The 22,241-nt window shown below is 33.1% G+C and overlaps 2 protein-coding genes across 4 annotated transcripts in view; one reads left to right on the top strand and one right to left on the bottom strand.

Annotated features, from left to right (window-relative positions):
- The window catches only part of LOC117175975 (acetyl-coenzyme A synthetase), an 84,750-nt gene that overhangs the window by 56,584 nt on the left and 5,925 nt on the right, over positions 1–22,241 (top strand). Inside the window, exons 3-10 of the mRNA XM_033365865.1 lie at positions 284–479; positions 3,713–3,941; positions 4,031–4,202; positions 4,889–5,081; positions 5,151–5,306; positions 5,379–5,546; positions 5,615–5,804; positions 19,575–19,820. Of these exons, the coding sequence (XP_033221756.1) occupies positions 284–479; positions 3,713–3,941; positions 4,031–4,202; positions 4,889–5,081; positions 5,151–5,306; positions 5,379–5,546; positions 5,615–5,804; positions 19,575–19,820 (1,550 nt within the window). The remainder of the gene's footprint in view (positions 1–283; positions 480–3,712; positions 3,942–4,030; positions 4,203–4,888; positions 5,082–5,150; positions 5,307–5,378; positions 5,547–5,614; positions 5,805–19,574; positions 19,821–22,241) is intronic.
- On the bottom strand, positions 90–14,347 carry LOC117175976 (enolase-like). 3 transcript variants are annotated; one of them, XM_033365868.1, is made up of 4 exons: positions 13,659–14,346; positions 6,463–6,705; positions 5,364–6,387; positions 90–488 (listed from the first exon to the last, which is right to left on the bottom strand). In XM_033365868.1, the coding sequence occupies exons 1-3, from the start codon at positions 14,176–14,178 to the stop codon at positions 5,843–5,845; spliced, it is 1,308 nt and encodes a 435-aa protein (XP_033221759.1). In that variant the 5' UTR covers positions 14,179–14,346; the 3' UTR covers positions 90–488; positions 5,364–5,842. The 3 variants fall into 3 exon arrangements, with proteins under 3 accessions (XP_033221759.1, XP_033221760.1, XP_033221758.1); XM_033365869.1 differs by lacking the exon at positions 90–488 and adding an exon at positions 4,641–5,300 and having other exon boundaries at positions 13,860–14,347; XM_033365867.1 differs by lacking the exon at positions 90–488 and adding an exon at positions 4,641–5,300.

Genomic DNA, 22,241 nt, shown 5'->3' with positions numbered 1-22,241 from the left:
ATTTTGATTATATTTTGACAGGAAGCCTAAAATTGGGCGATTCAATACTTGAATTTTTTTTTAGGTTCGTTGTAGAAAAATGACCGTCGGAAAAAAATATGAAAATGAGGCATTTCAAAGAATATACTTAAAACGTAGATTATTTTCATGGAACTTGACTTTTGACTCTAACGTGTTGCTTACGACACCAACTAGAATTTTAAAACGCACTCGAAGTCCGCGCGTGACATTTTCTTTGTCCTGATGTCCGACTAACGTCTAATTTTCCATGAACTTTTCATAGGGAAGGAAATGACCCCGAAGATTACTCTCGATTGACCTACAAAAAACTCCTCCAGGAGGTCTGCAAATTCGCCAATGTGCTCAAGTCAAAAGGAGTCACAAAAGGAGATCGGGTGGCTATTTACATGCCGATGATCATGGAACTTCCGGTTGCAATGCTGGCATGCACCAGGATAGGGGCCGTCCATAGTATAGTGGTAAGAAGTCTAAAAATAAGTTTAAATTAAAAATTAATTTTAATGGAAAAAGTAATTTTAAGATTAAGGTTGATTCAATTAAATTCGTCGCCCTAATTTTTATACTGGAATAGGTTTGAAATGGGAATCCTAATTAACAGCATTTTTTTAAATGTCATAGGGAAAGTTCTCTAAAAAGTAGTTAGACTTTTGTGGAAATTTCAGCGGAAACGTGTCATTGAAGTATTAAACATGCTGATGGACATTTATTTTCATCGTGGCCCAAAATGAGAATTACCGACTTTATGGCCAAAAAAGCTCTTAAAAGAGGGGAAATAGGGTGATTTTTCGAGAATATAGGGGAATAAATTCTTTTTAATCAAAAAATGTAGGTACCATATTGAATTCAATATGAATTACTGTAAATTCCTAAGATTTCAAGTCGAAATATATTGAAAGTTGAACGAAAAAGGTTCATTTATAACCGAGAAAGATAAAATTTCAACCAAATTGTTTCAGCCCTAAGATATGATTTTTCAACAAAAAAGTGAAAGTTTGTACAAAATTCTTAAACTCTCTATCCTAAACAGACGACTTTACTGCAAAGTAGTTACATTTTCAACCAAATAGTTAAATTTTCTATCAAGCTGTGAAAGTTCCAAGCCAAAAAATAGGAATTTTCTAAAAATAAATTTAAATTTTTAAGCCGAAAATACGAATTTTCCACAAAAAAGTTTCTCTTGAACCAAATAATTCAATAGTTCACTGATACAGTTTATTTTGCAACCAAACAGTATACTTTAAAAAAATTACTAAGGCATGATCTTTTAAACAAAAAGGACAAATTTTCTACAAAATAATCGAATTTTCAACCCAGAACGATTTATTTTCTACCAAAGAACACGAATTTTGAACCAACAAAAATTTTCATCCAAAATAGATGAATTTGACTTTTTAAACAAAAAGAATTAATTTTTAACCAGAAAAAAGATTACTTTATAAACAAGTGATTGCATTTTTCACAAAACAATTAAATTTAAATCAATACAAAAAGACCAATTTTTTCTAACAAAAAAATCATACAATACAGTTGTTGAATTTTCCACCACGAAATATTACTTTTAAGCAAAATAGTTGAATTTTTAACCAAAATTAAATAATTGAATTGTCAGTAAAAAAAAATGAATTTTCCTCTCAAAAGATGAATTTTTCAAGCAAGTGATTTAGTTTGTTAGTCAAAAAAGATGACTTTCTAGCAAATAGTTAAATTTGCTACAAAGTAAGTAGTTAACTTTTAACCAAAAGAAATTCTTTCGCGTGCAAAAATATAATAGTAGATTTTCCAAATAAAAAGCATAATTTTTAATAAAAAAAGATGACTCCTACCAAAAGGTGATTGTTCATATTTAAAAGGATTAATTTTCTCTTAAAAAATAATTTTCAACGAAACAGTTGAATTTTCGACTAAAAAATATTACTCTTTTAACATTCTAGTGGAAGTTCTCACAAAATAATTAAAGTTTTAATCAAAAGTGAAATATTCTGAATGAAACTAAAATATTAGAATTTTTATTAAATAATCATTCATTTTTAACCAAAAAGAGACGAATTTTCTTTTAAAACAGAAAATTTCAACATAAAAGTTGAATTTTTAACCAGAAAATTGTACTTTTGAATATAATAGTGGAATTTTTAACAAAATAATTATTTTTTTGACAAAAGGATGGATCCTGAATCAAAAATATAATAGTAGACTTTTCAAACAAAAATAATAATTTTCAATAAAAAAAGATGATTTTCGATCATAAGAAAAATTTTCAATCAAAAACGTCGAATTTTCTTTAAATAATAATAATTTTCAATACAACAGTGGCATTTTGAAACGAAAGAGTTAACATTTCTATCAAGACATGGATGTTTAAACTATAAAGATGAATTCAAAAAATTTTCAATTTTCAATCAAGAAAGATTTTTCAGATCCGAAGAAAAATTCCACCACATTTTGGAATTTTCAAAAAAGAAAATACGAATTTTCTACAAAACAGTTTAATTTTGAACAAAAAAATATAAGTTTTTAATAAGAACATTATTTTCAACCAACTATTTGAAAGACCCCGTAACACGTCTATGGAAAAAGTGGTTTCCGTTAATTTGGCTGGATTTTTTATATGTTACGTGTCTCGGCATTCTGAACAAATGTCTCAATGGGCACAAAACCCAAAACTCAAAGGGTCCCAAGATAAGTCAGTATACAGTACAAGTCCGATAACTTTCCAACTTCGGGGCTGTAGGGGTGGAAAATTCTAGGAATTGCGGACTTATCAGATGCCCCCTCTATTAGCATGGTATTAGGTGCGCGCATGCGTATATCATGGGCGCAACTCATGCTAAAAATAGTACACGTAGTGGGAGAACCACAATTGGTGTAAGTGCTGTACATGTGATGACGTTTTAAGGGGAGTGTACACTTATCAATCGGCAAGTTATTGGACTTCTACTGTGATGGGGATATCGACTCTACAAGTTCACTCGGTCATCTTCCTTACTCGAAAGAGTGTTTTTGGTTATTTGACTGAATTTTTGATCTGTTACGCGTCTCGGCGTCCTGAATAAATGTCTCAATGGACGCAAAGCCCAAAACTGGGCTTTGTGCCCATTGAGTTTGAGACATATGTTCAGAATGATGAGACACGTAACATTTTAAAAAATCAGCCAAATTAACGGAAACCACTTTTCCCATAGGCGTGTTACGGGGTCCTTTTCTGTCAAAATAGTACAGTTTTTAATCCACAAAAAACGAATTTTTAAGAAAATAGTTGAATGTTCAACCAACAGGGATGTCTTTTGAACAAAATTATTAAATTAGCAACAAATTAATATCTTCATGCATATAATAAAATTTTCAACTCAAAAGAAGAATCACAAGAACCTGAATGTACCTATGTATACCATATACGATAAAAAGCGAGTTTGCCGCCTTCAAAAAATTTCGTTCCAGCGCCGCTGATAGTAGACATTTTAATTAAAAAGAGTGAACATTCAGGAAAAAATAGTTGGATTTTCTTATCGAGTTCTATTAATTCAGTTCGCATTTAAGCGAAAAGAAAACGATAAAAAAAGGGGGAAAGCGGGGAATAGGAGAAAAATTGTAAGCCCACAATTAAAAAATGTTCATAAAATTCAGTATCTCATTCTCTTAATCCATGCCAGAAATTTAAAAAAATCAGTTTTAAAACTGGAATTACATTTATTAGTTCGCAGGGTACTCTTCAGATTCGCTTACGGAACGAATAATAGATTCCAAAGCGAAAGTTCTAATAACCACAGATGGTGTATGGAGAGGGGAAAAACTTTTATTATTAAAGTCAATTTGCGACGAGGCATTGGAAAAGTTAAAAAACCAGGGTCACGTAGTCGAAAGTTGCATAGTCGTTTCTCACATCAGAAGAATAACTAGCCCCCATACCAAGGTTGACAACAGTGGTGAGACTGAAAATTATAAACATTCATTAGAGTAAATTCTGACCTCGATTTTAAGCATGTTATGAAACTGAGGAAGAATTATTTTCCAGGCAAAACGAATGGCGTAAATGGTACGAGTAATGGGAGCAAGGCTAGTGAAGACACCATTCCTTGGAATGATGAAAGAGATGCTTGGTGGCATGAAGAAATGGAGGATGTTGAGGCCAGTTGTTATCCAGTTTGGATGGCAGCAGAAGATCCTCTTTTCATTTTATACACAAGGTCTTTTTTTATTTCTGAGTTGACTTACTTTTTAAATAAGGGACCTTAATAATTTAGTTTTTAAGTCTATAAATAATGTTTTGAAGATATAAGCTTAAGATTTGAGGTTTGTTCTGATTTAGTTCTTCTAAAAAAATTGATTCTTTAATCGGACACATGAGAATCGATTTTTAAAAACATCGGTCGTTTGATTGAAAAAGTTTGGTTTTCAAAGAATCTTTTCAGAATCGAACATCTTTAGTTCAATATCACTTCATAAGTCTTCTTCTTAAATGAATATGTTTCTAGATGGTCGTTTGCTTGACAAAAGACCAACATAAAGCTTTCATAGGAAGGCTGTATGGCAATTTGTTGTTGTTAAATTCAATGTTTTTAGCTTGTTATTCCTAAAAATGGATATAGGAACAATTTCTATAACTTTATTCAATTTTAGGAATAAGTGGCTGCAAATACACGTATTTTAAACTATCCTAATCTTTAACAAAAATTAACGCCTCGGTGTCATAACTGGTTAACGCTTCACTTTTGCATAGTGGTTTTTCCGGTTCAAATTCGGGTTGAGACAGATTTTTTTTCTTGTTCTTCAAACAATTATTTTTCTAAAGTAATAGTTAAACATGAAATTTTAATTAATTAATTGATAAGATGGCTTAATTAATAATGACGTTTCAATGCAACTGTTTTAGCGGCTCTACCGGAAAGCCTAAAGGAGTTCTTCACACGACAGCGGGATATTTCATTTATGCAGCAACTACTTTCAAGTATGTCTTTGATTATCATCCGGGTGATGTGTATTGGTGTACAGCGGATATAGGTTGGATCACAGGACACACTTATGTCGTTTATGGACCCCTGGCCAATGGAGCAACTTCAGTTTTAGTTAGTATAATAATTTGATAGAAAACAATAATGTAGACATATTTGAGTCTAACAATGATTTTTCTCCAGTTTGAAGGCACACCCTTCTATCCAACAAACGATAGGTATTGGTCAGTAGTTGACAAGTATAAAGTCACACAATTCTATACAGCTCCAACTGCTATCAGGTCTCTGATGAAGTTTGGAGATGATTTCGTAAAAAAACACAATCTCAGCTCCCTGAGGGTAAGAATCAAATTAATAGTGAATTTGGATTTCGAATTTAAAGCAAGGCTTTCTTACTATATTGTCTTCCAGGTTCTTGGATCAGTCGGAGAGCCAATAAATTCAGAAGCCTGGCTGTGGTTTTATAACTTAGTTGGTCATGGAAAATGCAGTATAGCAGACACTTTTTGGCAAACGGAAACTGGAGGTCATGTGATAACTCCTCTTCCAGGAGCGACTCCAATGAAACCAGGATCAGCCGTAAGTTCAATTAATTTCAACTTGTATTCTTGTTAAGTCTTCTTATCCCTCAATTCTCGAAATTTCAGACATTCCCTTTCTTCGGAGTTCAAGCAGAATTGCTGGATGAGGATGGCCACATAATTGAAGGCGAGGGTGAAGGTTACCTAGTATTCCGAAGACCTTGGCCTGGAATGATGAGGACACTTTATGGAAACCACGAGCGATTTAAAAGTACTTATTTCGATAGATTCCGTGGATTCTACTGCACAGGAGATGGTAAGCCAGAGTTCACTGTTCTTTCTTCAAAACTTCAATTAATTCGAAAAAGGATTTCTAAAATTATTCCCAGCATATTTTGCATATTTTCCCAATTCTTCCTCAATTCGAAGTATCTGATTGTATTTTGCTGTCCTCTCAGATCTGCAAGGTCCCCCAACCTTGATTTGACCGCAAGAAACACCAACAGAAAAATCAGCTATAAAGGCATCCTCAGTTTCTCCAAAACCTGCAGAGACCATGGTGCCCCACCCGTTGAGCCTCGCCATTTTACAACAATTAATAGCTTCTGTTATTGTTCCAATTTGTATGAGTCTTATTAGCAGACAATTGGCTGCTTGTTTCTCAACTGCTTCCTCAATCCTTTCCACATTCATGGCAGTTAATTCATCTGCTACGATCTGAATAGGTTGATCAGCAAGCAGAGGCCAACCATCCCAATCCTCCTGATCAAAGGGATCTTCGATAGATACTATATTCGGAAATACTGTCAGGAGTTCCAGATGCCGCTCCTTTAGGGCTTCTGTTTCTAAGTAGTCCTCTGGCTCAGTGTCGTCAGATTTTAAAGCTAAATCGTACATCCCTAAAAACAAAAAATATATTTCGAAAATATAGATTTAGTTCAGAAAGGATTCGCTTTTAGAAAGGTATTACTCGCCATCTTTGTTGAATGCAGAGGCACCAATGTCGAGGGCAAGTTTGACCTTCCCATCATAACCGATTGTCTTTATTGCTTCATCCATCAAAGTCAGGACTTCCTCATTTTCCATAGCTGGAGCAAAGGCACCTTCACCATTGGAAAGAAGTGGTAATTTCTTTTCTTGTTTTTCCGAAATTTTTCTTTCAATCTCACGATAAATCTCTGATCCCATTTTCATCGCATCTGCAAAGCTCACAGCGCCTAAAAACATATTTAAGGGACTGTTTAAAAACTACATACATCATACTATTTCCACCCCTTCCCTTCTTCCTCAAAAATCATCACACGATGCTTGGATTCCTTAGGGTGAAGTCACAAATACGAAAACCTTCTCCTCCATCTTAAATCAAATTTTTTATTTTATTTAATAAACCCTAAAATGAAATGAAAAAGATACAAAAGTAATATTTTAACAGACTTCACAGCCCAAAATGGTAGCTCTTAAAACAGGAGGAACATTGAGATTTTTGACGAAGATAGAGGAACAAGAAGGAATTAAATCGTTTTAAATTAAATTGAAGTATTGGCACCATATTGAATTGAACATAAAACTCAAAATTTCCAGTCAAAATATATTGTATTTTAAACAAAATAGGAGAATTTTCAACCAAAAGGATTAATTTCTGCCAAAAGGGAGGAATTTTGAACAAAATTGAAAGTTGAACTTTTAAACAGAACAGGCGAACTTTTAACCAAATATATTAACTTTCAAACAAGTGGTCCAATTTATAAACATAAAAGAATTAACTTCAACTAGAAAAAGTTGCATTATTATCTGAATAGTCGAATCTTTAAGCCGAACAGACCATTTTTTAGAACACAGTTGAATTTTTAACCAACAACTTGTCTACCAGAAAAAGTAAATTCTCCAGGGATTCAAAAGAAATTAGGGGGGGGGGGGAGTTTGAATAGTTGACAATTATTTTGACAAATCATTGTCCTAAATTTATAGTACGCTATGTCTCTCAACTGTCAAGCTGAGAAAATGAGGTTCAAAGTTTATCAATAATATACCCTACAAAAACTTTATCAAATGTCGAAATAAATTAATCGGTCAAAAATAATGCAAGATCAAGAACATACTATTATTTACTTTTCTACCAGAATATGAATGTCCAATGCAAAGGGACGCTTTTTCTGTACAAAAAGATAGATGGACTATGGTTGACCGCGGCGGGCAGGTAGATGCGAAGTGTGAACCAGGGCAAATTGTGTAATTTTCGGTGTATCAAGAGTTGGCGCAGACTAAGTCTTTGATTTAAACAAAAGTAGGGTGACCATAATTGATTTTCGAAAAATAGGACAATAATCTTTGAAAAATGAGGACAAAGTAGGACAGAGAAGTTTGAAAACGATTCTAATCAATATCGCAAATGCACACTTATATATTTTTCGTATAGTAGGAATATTTAATAGTACTTTACTATGTGAAATAAAGAATATATCGTAAGATGGCATTAAATGATAACATTTTGTTCAAAAAAGGTACAACGGTTGATTAAAAATTTTAAATTTTCATTTGAAAAATTCGGATAAAAACCCGGACAAAGTAAAAAGTCCTGTAGGACAACTCACGCGAGCCCTAAAATGAGGACATGTCCGGGTAAATCCGGATGGAGGGTCACCCTAGACAAAAGTTAAAGAGCTTTATTGTATTTAAGAATGTTATCCAGTGTTTTCACAAGTGATTGTACGTTTAATTCTAATTTGCAAGTGACACAGTGGTATCAGAACGCAGATATCTCTGGCATGCGCAGTAGTTATTCCTGTGTGTTTTTAGGTTCTGTAAAGCCATGTGTAAATTTAAAAATACACAGAATCACTACTTCGCATACCAGAGACAACCGCGTTTTATCACCACTGAAGTCACAACATTGTTAAGGTTATGTTTTATGTAATGAAGTAAGAAAACCGCGAGAATATACCTCTGAGCAGGCAGGATCCGAAACTAACAAATTGATAGCGATACACGGTCGCGGGAATCTATACCAAGGGCGGCTTCACTTGCGGAGAAATCCAAATCGATAGGAAAAAGCAAAATGCTGGAAACTTCCAAAAGTTTTTGTCGGGAGCAACAAAGAACAAAAAATTTTTTAAATATAGCAAACCCGAAGAACCAGTCGCAGAAATAGAGAAACAAAAAGAAGCAAAAGAATATTATAATAAAACCCCAAAAACGGAATCTAAAATGGAAATGACGATGCAGAAATTTTTAAACGCGTAGTGGGGGAAACAGGAGAAACCAGAGCCAAACTTGGATAGAGAGCGGGAAAAATACGCAGGGAGAGCGGTCAGAGAAGAAGTGGGATCCACTGCATCAGCCAGAGCTAGAGAGAGGGTTAGCTTTCCTAGAAAAAGGTGTAGACAATAAACTATTTTTTTCAGAGAGGTAATGTTGAAGGAATATAAGAGAGTGACGTGGAATGTATCGAGATATAATAAGATAAGGATAGCTTCAGATTATCTTAAAAATGTTGATATCATGATATTGCAAGGAACATGGTTAGTAGAAATTTACCAAGATAATTTTATCAACTCGCTAGAGAAGGATTTCAAATGGAAAGCCAAGGCTGTTACTTAAGTTCACAGAAAAAAAGGGATTTCAATGGGCGGTCACTTAGTACAGCGTTCTTCAGCGAGGGGAAATTTTATCCTAAATACTCATTTGCCAGCTGTCTCGTTTCCACCACTACGCTACCTCACTCAGCGCGGAAAAATTCTGTCTCACTTTTACAGCTGACATGAGTTGAGGTTCGTCATTGTGGAAATGATACATGTGGCAAATGAGTGTTTGCGGCCGAATTTCCCCTCGCTGAAAATCTCTGACTTAGTGGGTATTAGGAAAATTTTAGGAGAAAATATTGGTATTTAAAGAATGGAAATATGGAATAATTATAAAGGGTAAAAATTTTGAATTAAAAGATAAGAAATTTAAAGTGCTACTGTTTATATTAATGAAGGAGTGTCAAATAGCATGCGTAAAATATCCTTATTGCGTAAGACTTCAATAGGAAACGGCAATGGTATAATGAATTTAGATGATTGGAGTGCGAGAACCGGTTGTGCCAGTGGAGAGTCTGAAACTAGAGTTATGTGAAGAGTATGGTCTTAGAATTTTGTATTGAAGTATGAATAGCTATTGGGAAGGAAAACTAACCACTGTAGCAGGCGGAGAAGACGGTTACCCAGTAGGCACAAAACTATGAAAATCCCAAGAACGTCCTTGGAACGATTCTAGGACGTCCAATGTCAGTACAATCAACGTATGTAGGATGTCCAATTTCCCAAAGAAGTCATAACGAGATAGAACGTTCTCGAGACATATTTCGTACAGACATGAGACGTCTTAAGAGCATCCCTAGGATTTCAAAAATACATTTTGTAAGAACGTCATATGGATGTCCCGAAGACGTCTCTAGGACATCCTTAGTTTTTTGCCACCAAGTAACTCCATACTTGACAAAGAAGAGGGTAAAAATCCGGTTAGTTTTTTGAAAATAGAACCAAAAATTAAATCAGAAACCAAAACAAGGGTAGGTTATAAGAAAAAGAACAAGAAAGGAAAATTCATAGAGGAAAAGTTACTTTGGGATTAAAATAAAGAAAGTCTATTCAAAGAAATCATGCAACAGCTATGGGAAACAAGACAAAAATATTCAACATTAAAAGAAAGATGGGATATACTAGTTTTAAGCATAAAAAAGCTGCAAAAGAATCTGTTATCAGTCAAAAAAAGATGAGAGGGACATTCAAGAGGATTAATTTAAGATATAGGAAGAGAGCAGGGTAGAAATCTGAAGAAAATAGTTTGGAGAAGTCTTAACAAATTTATCAAAACAAAGAATGAATTAGGTAGGAAGTTATTGCGTAATAAGAAAAACAAATTCAAGAGAATTTATGCGCGAAAGAAGAAAGAGATCAGGAATGAAATAGAATTATTTAAAGAGTATAATGAGGAACTAAACAAAAATAGCGAACTTAATAAAGAAACAGAGGTAGAGGAACTAATCAACTACATAAATAAAACGAAAACGGGTAAAGCGCCAGATGAAGACCAATCACAATTGAAGACCAGATCACAATCGGAAAACAGCTAGAACAGCTAGAATTTCTCAAATTGTCTCAAAGAGGGGGACTATGTTAATACTGTCAATGCTAGGGGTATATCTCATCTCGACGTGGGGTATAAAATTCTAGATAGAATAATGGACAGCATGCTATCAGCTGGGTTAGAAACAAACGCAGTTTTAAAAAAGAGTCAATCAGGTTTAAAAAAGGCCGGATTACAAAAGCTCAAATTTTGAGAAAAAGCCGAAACAAATGTTTTCGAGGGGAAACTAGACGTAGGACATAAAATCAACTTAGATCAGGGAATCCAATCAGACAATCAGCGAAAACTTAGGGAAAGCTATAAATAAAGTTTTTGAGGACGTATCATGTCCGGCCTGTAGGATAGAAGAAGAAAATTTAGCCCACCTCCTAACATGAGAGGCAATAAGAAAAGTTATAAGTGGAGAGGTGGCAGTTAAATAAAAAATGGCTTAAAAATTGCACCGAAATAGAATTAAATTGCAAACTTCGTAAAATACTTTAGGATGAACCGAGCTTGGTACTGTATCAGTAGACGAGAGCATTTGAATCTAAAGTAAAGGAGCTAAACTACAACACTCGATATCATGTATATAATTGTAAAATCTAATATTATATGATGTATAGTTATAAGTTTTCAATTTTTATAGCGTTGTATTATTCTTTTCCAACAATATGTAAATACACTAGAACTCCAAAGATACGAGAAGTTCGGTAATCGAAACTCCAAATAAACGACCGTAAGGGGGCTCCCACTCCTACGGCGTTTAGGTTTCGGGGGCAATGCGTGAGAATGCACACAGGCGTACTACGCGCACGCGCAAGTCAAGGCAGCGCGCAATCGCAGGCGCGCCTGACTCTCAAATAGGACAGGGCTAGAGGGGGGAGGATTTTGCACGCTTGTTTAGAGTCGGCCCGCTCATATCTGTGGAGCACTCGTATGTTTGGATTTCGGGAGTATGTAAAAACCTACCAAGGTGTAAATTGGAAAATAAACTCACTTGCAAAAAGATAAATAAGATTTTCAATTGACATAAAAAACCGTTGAATGCAACGACAAAAAACAAATGTGCAACAAACAAATGATTACTTTTCAACGAAATGGTTGCATTTTTAACTAAAAAATATCAAATTTCTACCAAAAGAGATGCATTTTTAAAACAAAAGACAAATTTTTGACAATAGAGTTGATTTTTCAACTCAAGAGTTAATTTTCATCCGAAGAGTTAATTCTCAACCAAATAGTTCAGTTTTCTAAGAATATAATAGAATTTCTTTACAAAAACACGAATTTTGAACACAACAGTTAAATTTTTTAGCTACTAAAACAAATAATTTTGAACCAAAAACAGCGAAGTTTCAACAAAATAGTTCATTTTTCTACCAATAAAATGAATGTTTAACAACAAAGTGGTAAATTTCAGATAATTAATTTAATTTTTAACAAACAACATAATTTTTTAATAAAATATTTATTCGCAGAATTTGCAACTAAAGATGATGAATTTTGAACCAAAAAAAGAATAGATTAATATCATTAACAAATAAAATTAATTCTGAACAAAGTAATCTAAAAAAAATTAGTTTAATTTTTTACCAAAAATTATGAAGTTTTATTGCAAAATCTAATAATTGAATTTTCAACTAAAACTATCAATTTTCTTCCAAAAATGGATTAGTTAAATTTTCAGTTCAAAAATCTAATTTTTGGCTAAAATAAAATTGAACTTTGTACAAAGAGTAGTAAAAAGCGAAAAAGAAGTTTCTTGAGAACAGCAAAAAACAGCGAAATTCTTTAAAAAAGATTAAAGAGGGAAATAGGGAAAAGAGTGGGATAACTGTATCATGCTTTGCTTGTAAAATAAAATCACTTTCATTTTTTCAAGCATTTCAAAAAATTGTTATTCACATTCATATTATCAATGTGGAAAAAACACAGTGGGATAAATTACCTTTTTTGGACAAAAATCGACCGACCGAGGATTGTTATACTTCTTTTTTTAAAAGTCCGGAAGTCTTTCAAATTTCTTGTTCCTTCTCCTTCCAGGAGTCTTTGAACATTAATTCCGAACAAAAGAAGCCTATTCATAAAAAAAAGTCAAAATGTGCATTTGTTTTTAAAAATTATTTGCATAGTTAACTGTTTGTCTTATTATGTAAAATATAACAGCAAGGAGTCTCTGGCAAAATATTTCGAGTTTATTCCACAAAAAAATGGAACATTAATGAAAAAGGGTTGAAAAGTGTATTTTTTTATGTAAATAGTTTAAATACTAGTTAAACAGTAACTATTATGGGTATCTATGTATTTAAAATAGCTTAGCATTGCAAATCACGAAAAAATGACTGTTTATTAATTTCTTTGTAACACTGTAAAAGAATTTCTTACTGTAATTCACGGGACAGTATTTCTAGCTAATTATTACAATTATTTATGACCAGTTTTAATGAGTTTAAAAATCTTAATAGAAGAAGCATCACTAAAAATTAGACGAAAAAAAGTTAAAAATTATTTGTTAAATAAAAAATATTGTTAATTAAGGTCATTCATTAAAAAAAACTAGCTGTGAATTCTTTCATAAGATTATAATTAATTAACAAATACATGTGCGTCCTTATGCAGGAAGTCAAAATAAAAATATAAAAATAATTCAAGTAAAATGTCTCGGATTAAGGAGCCTTTTTCATCTTTCATAAACTTTGAATAATGTTAATAGCAAAATTTATTATGTTCAAAACAAATTTTTCAAGTTATATAATTATTCATAACTTTCTTACTCTTTAATAAAATGTCTTAATATTATAGATCAGTCGATTGATCTCGAGTCAAAGAATCTTTAAAAAACATTTGGTTAAAGAAATTAAGATTTTTCGAAATTGTTACCATTACAAAGCTCCCTCTGCGGAGAAGCAAAAACATCAAAATCCGTCGGTCGATTTTTGACCAAAAAATATACTGTTTCCCAACTATGTGGCAGTGTAACATAGTTCTTGAACGGCCCCTTTATTTATTTATTTAGATAAAATATAATTCTAAAACCTGAATTTCTGATTTATATATAAACCTATTGGCATAATCATGTAGGCTTCAAAGGGCAACCCATTATTAGCAGCTTTTCCACCACTGATGACAGTGAATACTGGAACAGGAATATACAATCGTCCATTTTCAGCTAATTGAGCAATGTATTTATAAAGTGGAAGTCCCTTTTTAGCAGCTCCAGCTTTGCAGCAAGCAATCGAGATTCCAAGGATGGCATTTGCACCTAATTTGGATTTATTTTCCGTCCCGTCGAGTTTGATCATCAGCGCATCTATCTGTCCCTGTTGACAAACATCCAATTTCGATTTTAATATCGCAGGTGCCAGGATATTATTTATGTTGTCCACTGCTTTGAAAACTGATCGGCCATTATATGATGTTTCGATTCCATCTCTGAGGTCTACAGCTTCGTTCGGATTTGGGGCAAGTGTGCAAGGAACTGATGATCTCAATAATCCAATATCTGTTATCATGTCGACTTCGAGGGTGGGATCTCCTCGGGAATCAAATATTTGACGAGCTTTGATCTTTAGTATAGGCATTGTGCAGATTTTCGATTTAAAAATTTATTTAGAGTTATGAACTTTTTTGTTATTGTAAATTGTCATAGATTACTAGTTTTTGGATTTTTTTTTAGGATTGGTTAAGAGATTGAATTTAGAAAAATTTATCATTCAGTTTACCAAAATGGCCATCACTGGTTTGAAGTTGATGTTTTTGTGCAATCGATGAATATTAACAAACGAGGTTGGTTCCTTTCCAAATTTTAAATACATTTTTTTATTGTAGAAAGAAATCTGACTTTTTTTAAAAAATTATACTAATGCCATTATTTTTTAAATAGCATGATAATGCAACTATTTTTTCTGTTTGAAATTGAACATGTTTTGAAACTTCTTCACTGATTGGCTAAAATATCATATCCGCCATCCCAAAAATCGAAAATTGAACAAATTTCAAGGGATTAAAATTTTTTTTAATTTTCAAATCAGATGATTTACAGGATTTCAAATGATTTAAGAGCATTTGTATGAATATTACCAGGCATATGCGGTTTTATAAGATCTGTAAAGAATTAAAAGATCTAACCATTTTCAACGGATAACGAAAAATTTGAACGATTGTAGAGTATTAAAAAAAATGTAAGACATTATATTTAAAAACTGTCAAGAGATTAAAAAAGAGTATCTAAGGTATCAACGGAATTTAAGAGATTTGGGGAAGGTTGAAAGAAATTTAATTAAATTTTAAGGGATTTCTATGGCTTTGATGGGATTTAATGCAATCTCCAAGGATTTAAAAGATTGAAACCTATCAAAGACTTTTAAAGGAATTTTAAAAGATATTTAAGATTTCTAAATGTTAATAGGAATGTATACGTATTTCAGAGACAACGGATTATTTTGGATTCCTGATAATTTTTCCATTTTTTTCACGTTAATTTAAAAGAGGTCAAAAAACTCAATGATTTTAAACGATTTTTAAATATTTCAAGAGATTTAAATTGTATAAAAAATAAACATTTAAAAAGATGTCAGAGATTTCTGATTTGAAACTGGGATTCTTTTTTTAAATTCCCTTCTCGTAAATCAGCATAAAATTTTGCTTAAAAATTCCCGTTCTTTGTACAAAATTCTCTGTTTAAGTCCAAAAATAATATGTAACTCTTGACGAAAGTTCCCTGTGTCCGAAAGTCCAAATTATGATTCTTTACGGAAATTCCCTGTTCCAAGTAACACATTTATTTCCAAAAATGGCTGCTTCAAGTCAAAATCATATTAAAATACAACATTTTCTGTTCCAACTTAAAAAATATAGTAACTCCCTTTTTATAAAATTCGGAAGAGGAAAATTTCAATTTTTTGACACATTCAAAAAAATTCCGATTTGGAACAAGGAATTTTCTAAATGTCATGAAATCTGACTTGGAACAGGATTTTTTAAAATTTCTTTTTCATAAATCATTATTGTGTCAAAATTTCCCCTCCTTCTCAAAAAATACCAGTTTAATTACAAAATTATAAATCTTAACGAAACTTTCTGTTCAAAAGTTATATTGTAATATTTCAAGGGAATTTTCTACCCAAAAATTAAAAGCTTTAAAAAATAAATAATAATTCTAAATGAAGTATTAAGAACTAAACGATTTAAAATAAAAAAGTTAAATTATGTGTTGTTTAAACTCAAAATATATAACAGTTGAAGCAAATGAATAAAAATATATATATGATGAACAATTTGAGCATTTTTGATTTTTTTCAATTTGAATTTACCTTAAATATTTTTCAATCTTAAAACAATTGAAGTTTTAAAAAGTTTTAAAATCACAACGCTTGTTAGTTCAATTTTAAAAGAAGTCCGGATTCGTTTAATGATTAACGTTCCGTAGAAGACATTTTTTATTTTAAATCTTTTTCATTTAATATTGTATAATTTTTAATCTTTTTTCAGAATAAATTAATTTTCAAAGTTTATAATTAAACATTTTTTCATTTTGAACGCTGAAAATGACGGTAAATTTATTTGTTGTGATTAAAAAGATAAATAGCCAGAGAGATCGGAGCGGATCAGATCATTAACTGAAAGAAAACGATTGTACAAGTTGTAAATTGGTTTTATTTTTTTATAATACATAAATTTGCTCCGTTCATTGATGTGGGCGAGAAAGACAAGTGTTCTGAACGTTCAATCGTAGCTTTTTTCATAGTATTTAATGGCCATAATATAGTAAATTAAATTATATTGATTTTGCGGTAAACATTGCGGTAAGGGTTGCGGTAAACTTTGAGGTAAACTTTGCGGTAAATTTTTCTGTAGACTTTGAGGTAAATTTTGCGGTAAACTTTGATAACAACTCTTTAATAGACATAGCAATAGGAAATGAATGTTGCGTTTAAAGCTTAAGAAAAGAAATAAAGTGAGTGATGGTATTGACCATGAACTAAGAATTTTGAGATACCAAGAAGTGAGGCAAAGCAGGACATCGTAAAGAAAACATAGTGCGTGTGTGATTACTCAAAAGGCAAATTCCAGTATCATCCTCGAGTGCAACCAGAAACAACAAGCTGAATGAATCCAAAACAAAGCAGGCAGAAAGTCTAGCTTTATCACAGGAAGGAACCGCCACGAAGCACCGAAGCTACTAGGCAGTCTGATAAGTCCCTGAAAAATGAAACGCGGAGACTTTTTTTTGGCCAAAGTCGGTTTCATTTTTCAACATACTCTCCTTTTAGGTCGATATAGCGAGTCCAACGATTTTCTAACTTTTTGATACCGCTCGGAAAGTACTCGATCGGAAGGTCTCCAAAATACGCCTCAGTTTCAGCTATGAGCTCCTCATTTGAATAAAAACGCTTACCGGTGAGCCATCTCTTCAGGTTAGGGAACACGTAATAGTCGCTGGGGGCCAGGCCTGGTGAATAATGATCAATAGTATGCTCCGGTTATGGTTTTACCTTTTTCAAGATAGTCCACGAATATTATGGCATGTGCATCCCAAAATACGGAGGCCATAACCTTTCCGACCCATTGTTGCGTTTTTGGACGCTTCGGAGCACTTTGGCCCGGTGGAACCCACTGTTTTGCCTGTTGCGTTGACTCAGGGGTGTAGTAGTGGATCTAGGTTTCATCCATGGTTAGGAATCGGCGCAAAAACTCGGTCGGCTTCCGCGAAAATAATGCCAAATTCTGCTGGGAAGTTGTCACATGAATTCGTTTTTGGTCGTCTGTGAGCAAACGCGGCACCCATCGCGCGCAGAGCTTCTTCATGCCCAAAACTGAATGCATGACATTGCCCACACGTTCCAATTATATGCCTACAGCATTAGCTACCTCTCTCAATTTCACTTTGGGATCATTCAACATCATATCATGGATTTTTTCGACATTTTCTGGTGTAGTGACCTCTTTTGGGCGCCCAGATCGCTCAGCATCAACTGTGCTCGTACGGCTAGAACTAAACTCGGTAAACCACTTATGAATCGTTCCAATCGACGGTGCAGAGTCCGGGTAATACTTATCCAGCTTGGCCTTGGTCTCGGATATCGTTTTCTTGCGAAGATAGTAGTGATTGATCAAAACTCGAAACTCAGATTTTTCCATATTAAAAAAAACTCGGAGGTTAGTCGCTTCTCAGTGCTGTAACTTGTTAATGCGTAAACATAAATGGCTGACGTTTGGACAGGCGTCATTTGAAGGATCAAGCTCGACGAAAATGGTTCACATTAGTGAATACTAATGCCATCTCTTAGAATTTTCAGGTACTTATCAGACTGCCTAGTACGTTGAAGCAAAAGGTAACTCGAACCGGCCGAGAAACCCAAGGCGTTTTTGGAAACGCCTGGTTTATCCCTTCTCTCGGACTACCGGTCCCAAAGTGACGAGTGAAGGTTAAGGTCTACTTTGGCGTTCCAAAGTTGAGTCAACAGTCTTTTCAGAATCAGTCCAACCTTCCCTAATGGATTTTAGATTTGTCGAAGTTCTCGGAAAAGTAATTAAACAGGGCCGTGGCAGACCTGAAAACAGAGAGCCCAGCAACTGCCATTGCCAGCCGACAAACAATGGTCAACCGCTCTTCAAACATGTTGATTTTAGTCAAATTTGTATATTCAATTTCTATGCATTAAATTATAACAGTCAATATATTTTTCTATTTGAAATTGTCAAACTTTAATTAAAATTATATTTCTTTCCTGAAATTACCTAATTCAATCTCAAAATTATAATTGTTTACTAAAATTCCCTACAATTCTTTACGGAAATTGCCTGTCCGAAAATAAAAATTTTAGTTTAGTATGAAATTTATTATTTTAAAGTGAAAATGAAATAAAAATCATAATTCTTTATGAAAATTCTCAAATCTATCTCAGAGTTATAATTTTCTTATGAAATGCACTGCCCCGAAGTAAAAATTCTAATTATTTGCGGAAATTTCCTGTCCCAAAGTCAAAATTAGAATTTTTCCCGAAATTCCCTGTTCCAAAGTAAAAATCACAATTGTTCACGGAAACTCTGTTCTAAATTCGAAATTATATTTCGTTGCTGATATTCCATGCCGGAATTTAGATTTTTAATTCTTTTCGAAAACTCCCTTTTCCAAATCAGGATAATTGTAAATCACCAAATAAAATGGAGGCTTGCGTTTGGAATCAACTGAAGACTTTTCTAAATATTAATTATTTTCAGAGTTATTCCAATTTTCAAAAACATCGAAATTTGCCATTTTTCAATATCTTTTCATGAAATTGACATTTTTCCATCAATATATACCTAATAAATAGATTTATAATTTTATTAACTTTCATCATATTACGAGGGCAAAATTTTCACATTATTTGGAATTTCTCAAATGAGTCCGCGGTCTGTAAATATTAAAATTTTTGAAATCTAATTAATTTTGAAAGACTTTTGAAGAACAAGAAAAAATCTACCTCAGCTCGGATTTCAACCCTGAATGCCACCAAACATGAGTAGAGCGTTTACCAATTACGCCACCGAGGCCTCAGCAGATCTTTTCTTGTTCTCAATAGCTCTTCAAAAACTGTTTGTCCGAAGTAATTGTTTTAACATCGAAATTTGTATTAATTAAAAATTTAAAAACTCGGATGCTATCTCCTTTAAATGTTAAATAAATCTTGCAAAATTATCAGATTAAACTCACATTGCTAAAAAATGGTACATTTTTCGCAGTAGAAATCTGCTGAGCCCTCGGCGGCGTAATTGTTTAAAGCCCCATGTGTAGTAGCGATCCCGTTTCAAATCCGGGCTGATGCAGATTTTTTTCTTCTAAAATTATTTGTTCAAAATAATCGTTTTAACATCTGAATTTGTATTAATGAAGTTTCTGAAAAGTAAATATTGCGAACGATTTGAAAATAAGTACGAAAAGTGCATTTATATTAGTGTACATACATTTAAATTTTGTTTGCATAATTTGTAGGAGCAAGACGTGATGCCGATGGCTACCTTTGGGTGACGGGACGAATAGATGACATGCTGAATGTTTCGGGTCATTTGATGTCAACCGCTGAAGTGGAAAGTGTGTTAGCTGGACATGGATCTGTAGCCGAGGCAGCAGTTGTTAGCAAACCACATCCGGTTAAGGGACAATGTCTCTATTGTTTCATCACTCCAAATGACGGCACTACTTTCGACAAGAAATTACAAGATGAATTAAAAAAGAAAGGTAGGTAACAGGGCGTAAAGTAATATACAAAGGGGGAGGGTCGCTAAGGCCGGTTTTTGGCCTAATTTATTTTTGGACCAAAAAATCTGAAAAAATCATGGTAGTATCTTATAAGTATCCCGAGTCGATTGCACGTTAAACGGACTACCAGCCACCCCCACCCCCCTACAAATATAGGAAACACCACTACCCACCAACTGTATTTTCGAGAGATTTGACCCTCTTAAATATGTATTCTGAGGTTAGCTCGGGTTTACTATGGTTTTCAGGGTCGCCGAATACAAATCTGGCGTCCTTTGACTTTTATCGCGTCAGGTTCAAGGTCATTGGAAGGTCAAATCGAGAGAAAACGGTAAAAAAATCCAAAAAAATACGTTATAGGTTTTTGGAGTCGCTAATTACGAATCTGGCATCCGTTGAACTCTATCGCTTCAGGACCAGGTTCGTAATCAGCGACCCCAAAAACCTATAACATATTTTTAAAATATTTTTTACCGTTTTTTCTCGATTTGACCTTCAAATGACCTTGAACCTGAAGAGATAGAGTTCAACGGATGCCAGATTCGTAATTAGCGACTCCAAAAACCTATAACGTATTTTTTTGGATTTTTTTACCGTTTTCTCTCGATTTGACCTTCCAATGACCTTGAACCTGACGCGATAAAAGTCAAAGAACGCCAGATTTGTATTCGACGACCCCGAAAACCATAGTAAACCCGAGCTAACCTCAGAATACATGTTTAAGAGTGTCAAATCGCTCGAAAATACAGTTAGTGGGTAGTGGTGTTTCCTATATTTGTAGGGGGGTGGGGGTGGCTGGGGGGTGGAGGGTAGTCCGTTTAACGTGCAATCGACTCGGGATACTTATAAGATACTACCATGATTTTTTCAGATTTTTTGTTCCAAAAATAAATTAGGCTAAAAACCGGCCTTACCGACCCTCCCCCTTTGATCATTTTTTGCATTCTAACAACATTGCTCGGATAACCCGAAAAAAATTTCTTTATTAACTTCAAAATTATGAGTTATATTGAAAAATGGTTTCAATTGAAGTTAAGTAAATACATAAATACATCTTTTTTGTTGTAATAATGGGGAGAATGGTAATGGTAAACTTCAGTTTCGGTTCATAATTTTTTAATTAAATCTCATTATCTGAGTTTTAATTTGACAAAGCCGTATTATGTGCTTTTTCGACGTTTCTGAGAAGATCCACTTTGAATGTTTAAATAAAAATAATTTCTAACGGCTGATAGCTAAAGCAGTAAGCTCAAGCAGTAGTGTTCTTCCTAAAAGAACACCATTTTTTAAGCCTAATATATACTTTTAATTTTGAAAAAAATTGGTAAAAATCATTAAAAAATTAATAAACTTATTATAAAATAAATTTGTTCGCAAAAATCGTGATAAAATTGTTAAAATCAGCGTTTTCGTAAAAAACAAGTTATTACTTGCATAATTTGTAAAGGTTATTGAAGAAAATTATATTCGTAAACATTTTAATAAGTAAAACATAAAAATAAAATAAATATAAAAGTGCACGCAACGAGAAAAGAACACGCAACCTTCCATCTTCCAGCTATGGAGCCAAAGCGCTACTGTCTGCGTTACCAGCAGTTTGGAAGTGTTTCTCGCAAAACAGTATTTTAATTTTTCAAATAAATTTACAAATTAGTTCAACTTTCGTAAAAGCAGTGGAATTTTATACAAAAAGAAGAGCTTTCTATAAAACAATCCAGATTTCAACTAGACTTTTCAATTTTTAACCAAAAAACCGATTCTCCACTAAAAGATGCATTTTCTACAAAGTTCATAAATTTTTTAATGAATTTACAATCAAATTTTAACTATTTAGTTGAATTTTTCAACTATCTAAGATCAAATTTCAATCAAAATAGTTAGATTTTCTACTAAATTGTTGAATTTTCCAGCAAACAAGATGAATTTTTTTCCAAACAGTTGAATTTCCAACCCGAAAACATGCATTTTCAACAAAACAACTTAGTTTTCAACGAAGCAGTTAAATTTTAAAGCAATTTGTTTAATTACAGTTTAAAAAATTAATTTTTAACCAGTAAGTTGAATTTTGAATCAAAATGTTAAATTTTAAGTTAAAAAAGTTTTTAAAAAAACGAAATTCCTACTAATTTTTTTAATTTCCTACGAAATTGTTGAATTTTCCAGCCTACAAGACGAGTTTTCACAAAAGAGTTTAACCCTTAAACGGCCAAAACGCCACTACCGGGACACTGCTTTTCAACGGCCAATAACTAAGACTATTCGACACTAGAAAAAATTGAGACAGATATAATTTTATTACTTAAGATCTCCTCTTTCCGACGGTGCCAATGAAATTCCTCAAAAATTTATTTATTATCCCAAAATGCAGTTTAAACAAAAAAAAACGTGATTTTTCGTGCC

The sequence above is a fragment of the Belonocnema kinseyi genome, chromosome 7 (genome assembly GCF_010883055.1).
Source record: "Belonocnema kinseyi isolate 2016_QV_RU_SX_M_011 chromosome 7, B_treatae_v1, whole genome shotgun sequence".
NCBI classification, from domain to species: Eukaryota; Metazoa; Arthropoda; class Insecta; order Hymenoptera; family Cynipidae; genus Belonocnema; species Belonocnema kinseyi.
The sequence above is the reverse complement of the archived record's forward strand: the minus strand, read 5'-3'. Positions and strand labels throughout refer to the sequence as shown.

What these genes read in the sequence shown, in the direction of transcription:
- LOC117175976 (XM_033365868.1), bottom strand. Translation starts at nt 14,178, where the DNA reads ATGCCTATACTAAAGATCAAAGCTCGTCAAATATTTGATTCCCGAGGA. An exon ending in CTACATGATTATGCCAATAG is followed by an intron (nt 6,706 to 13,658) that starts GTTTATATATAA and finishes ATATGTTTTTAG; the next exon opens with GCGCTGTGAGCTTTGCAGAT. An exon ending in CTCTGCATTCAACAAAGATG is followed by an intron (nt 6,388 to 6,462) that starts GCGAGTAATACC and finishes TTTTGTTTTTAG; the next exon opens with GGATGTACGATTTAGCTTTA.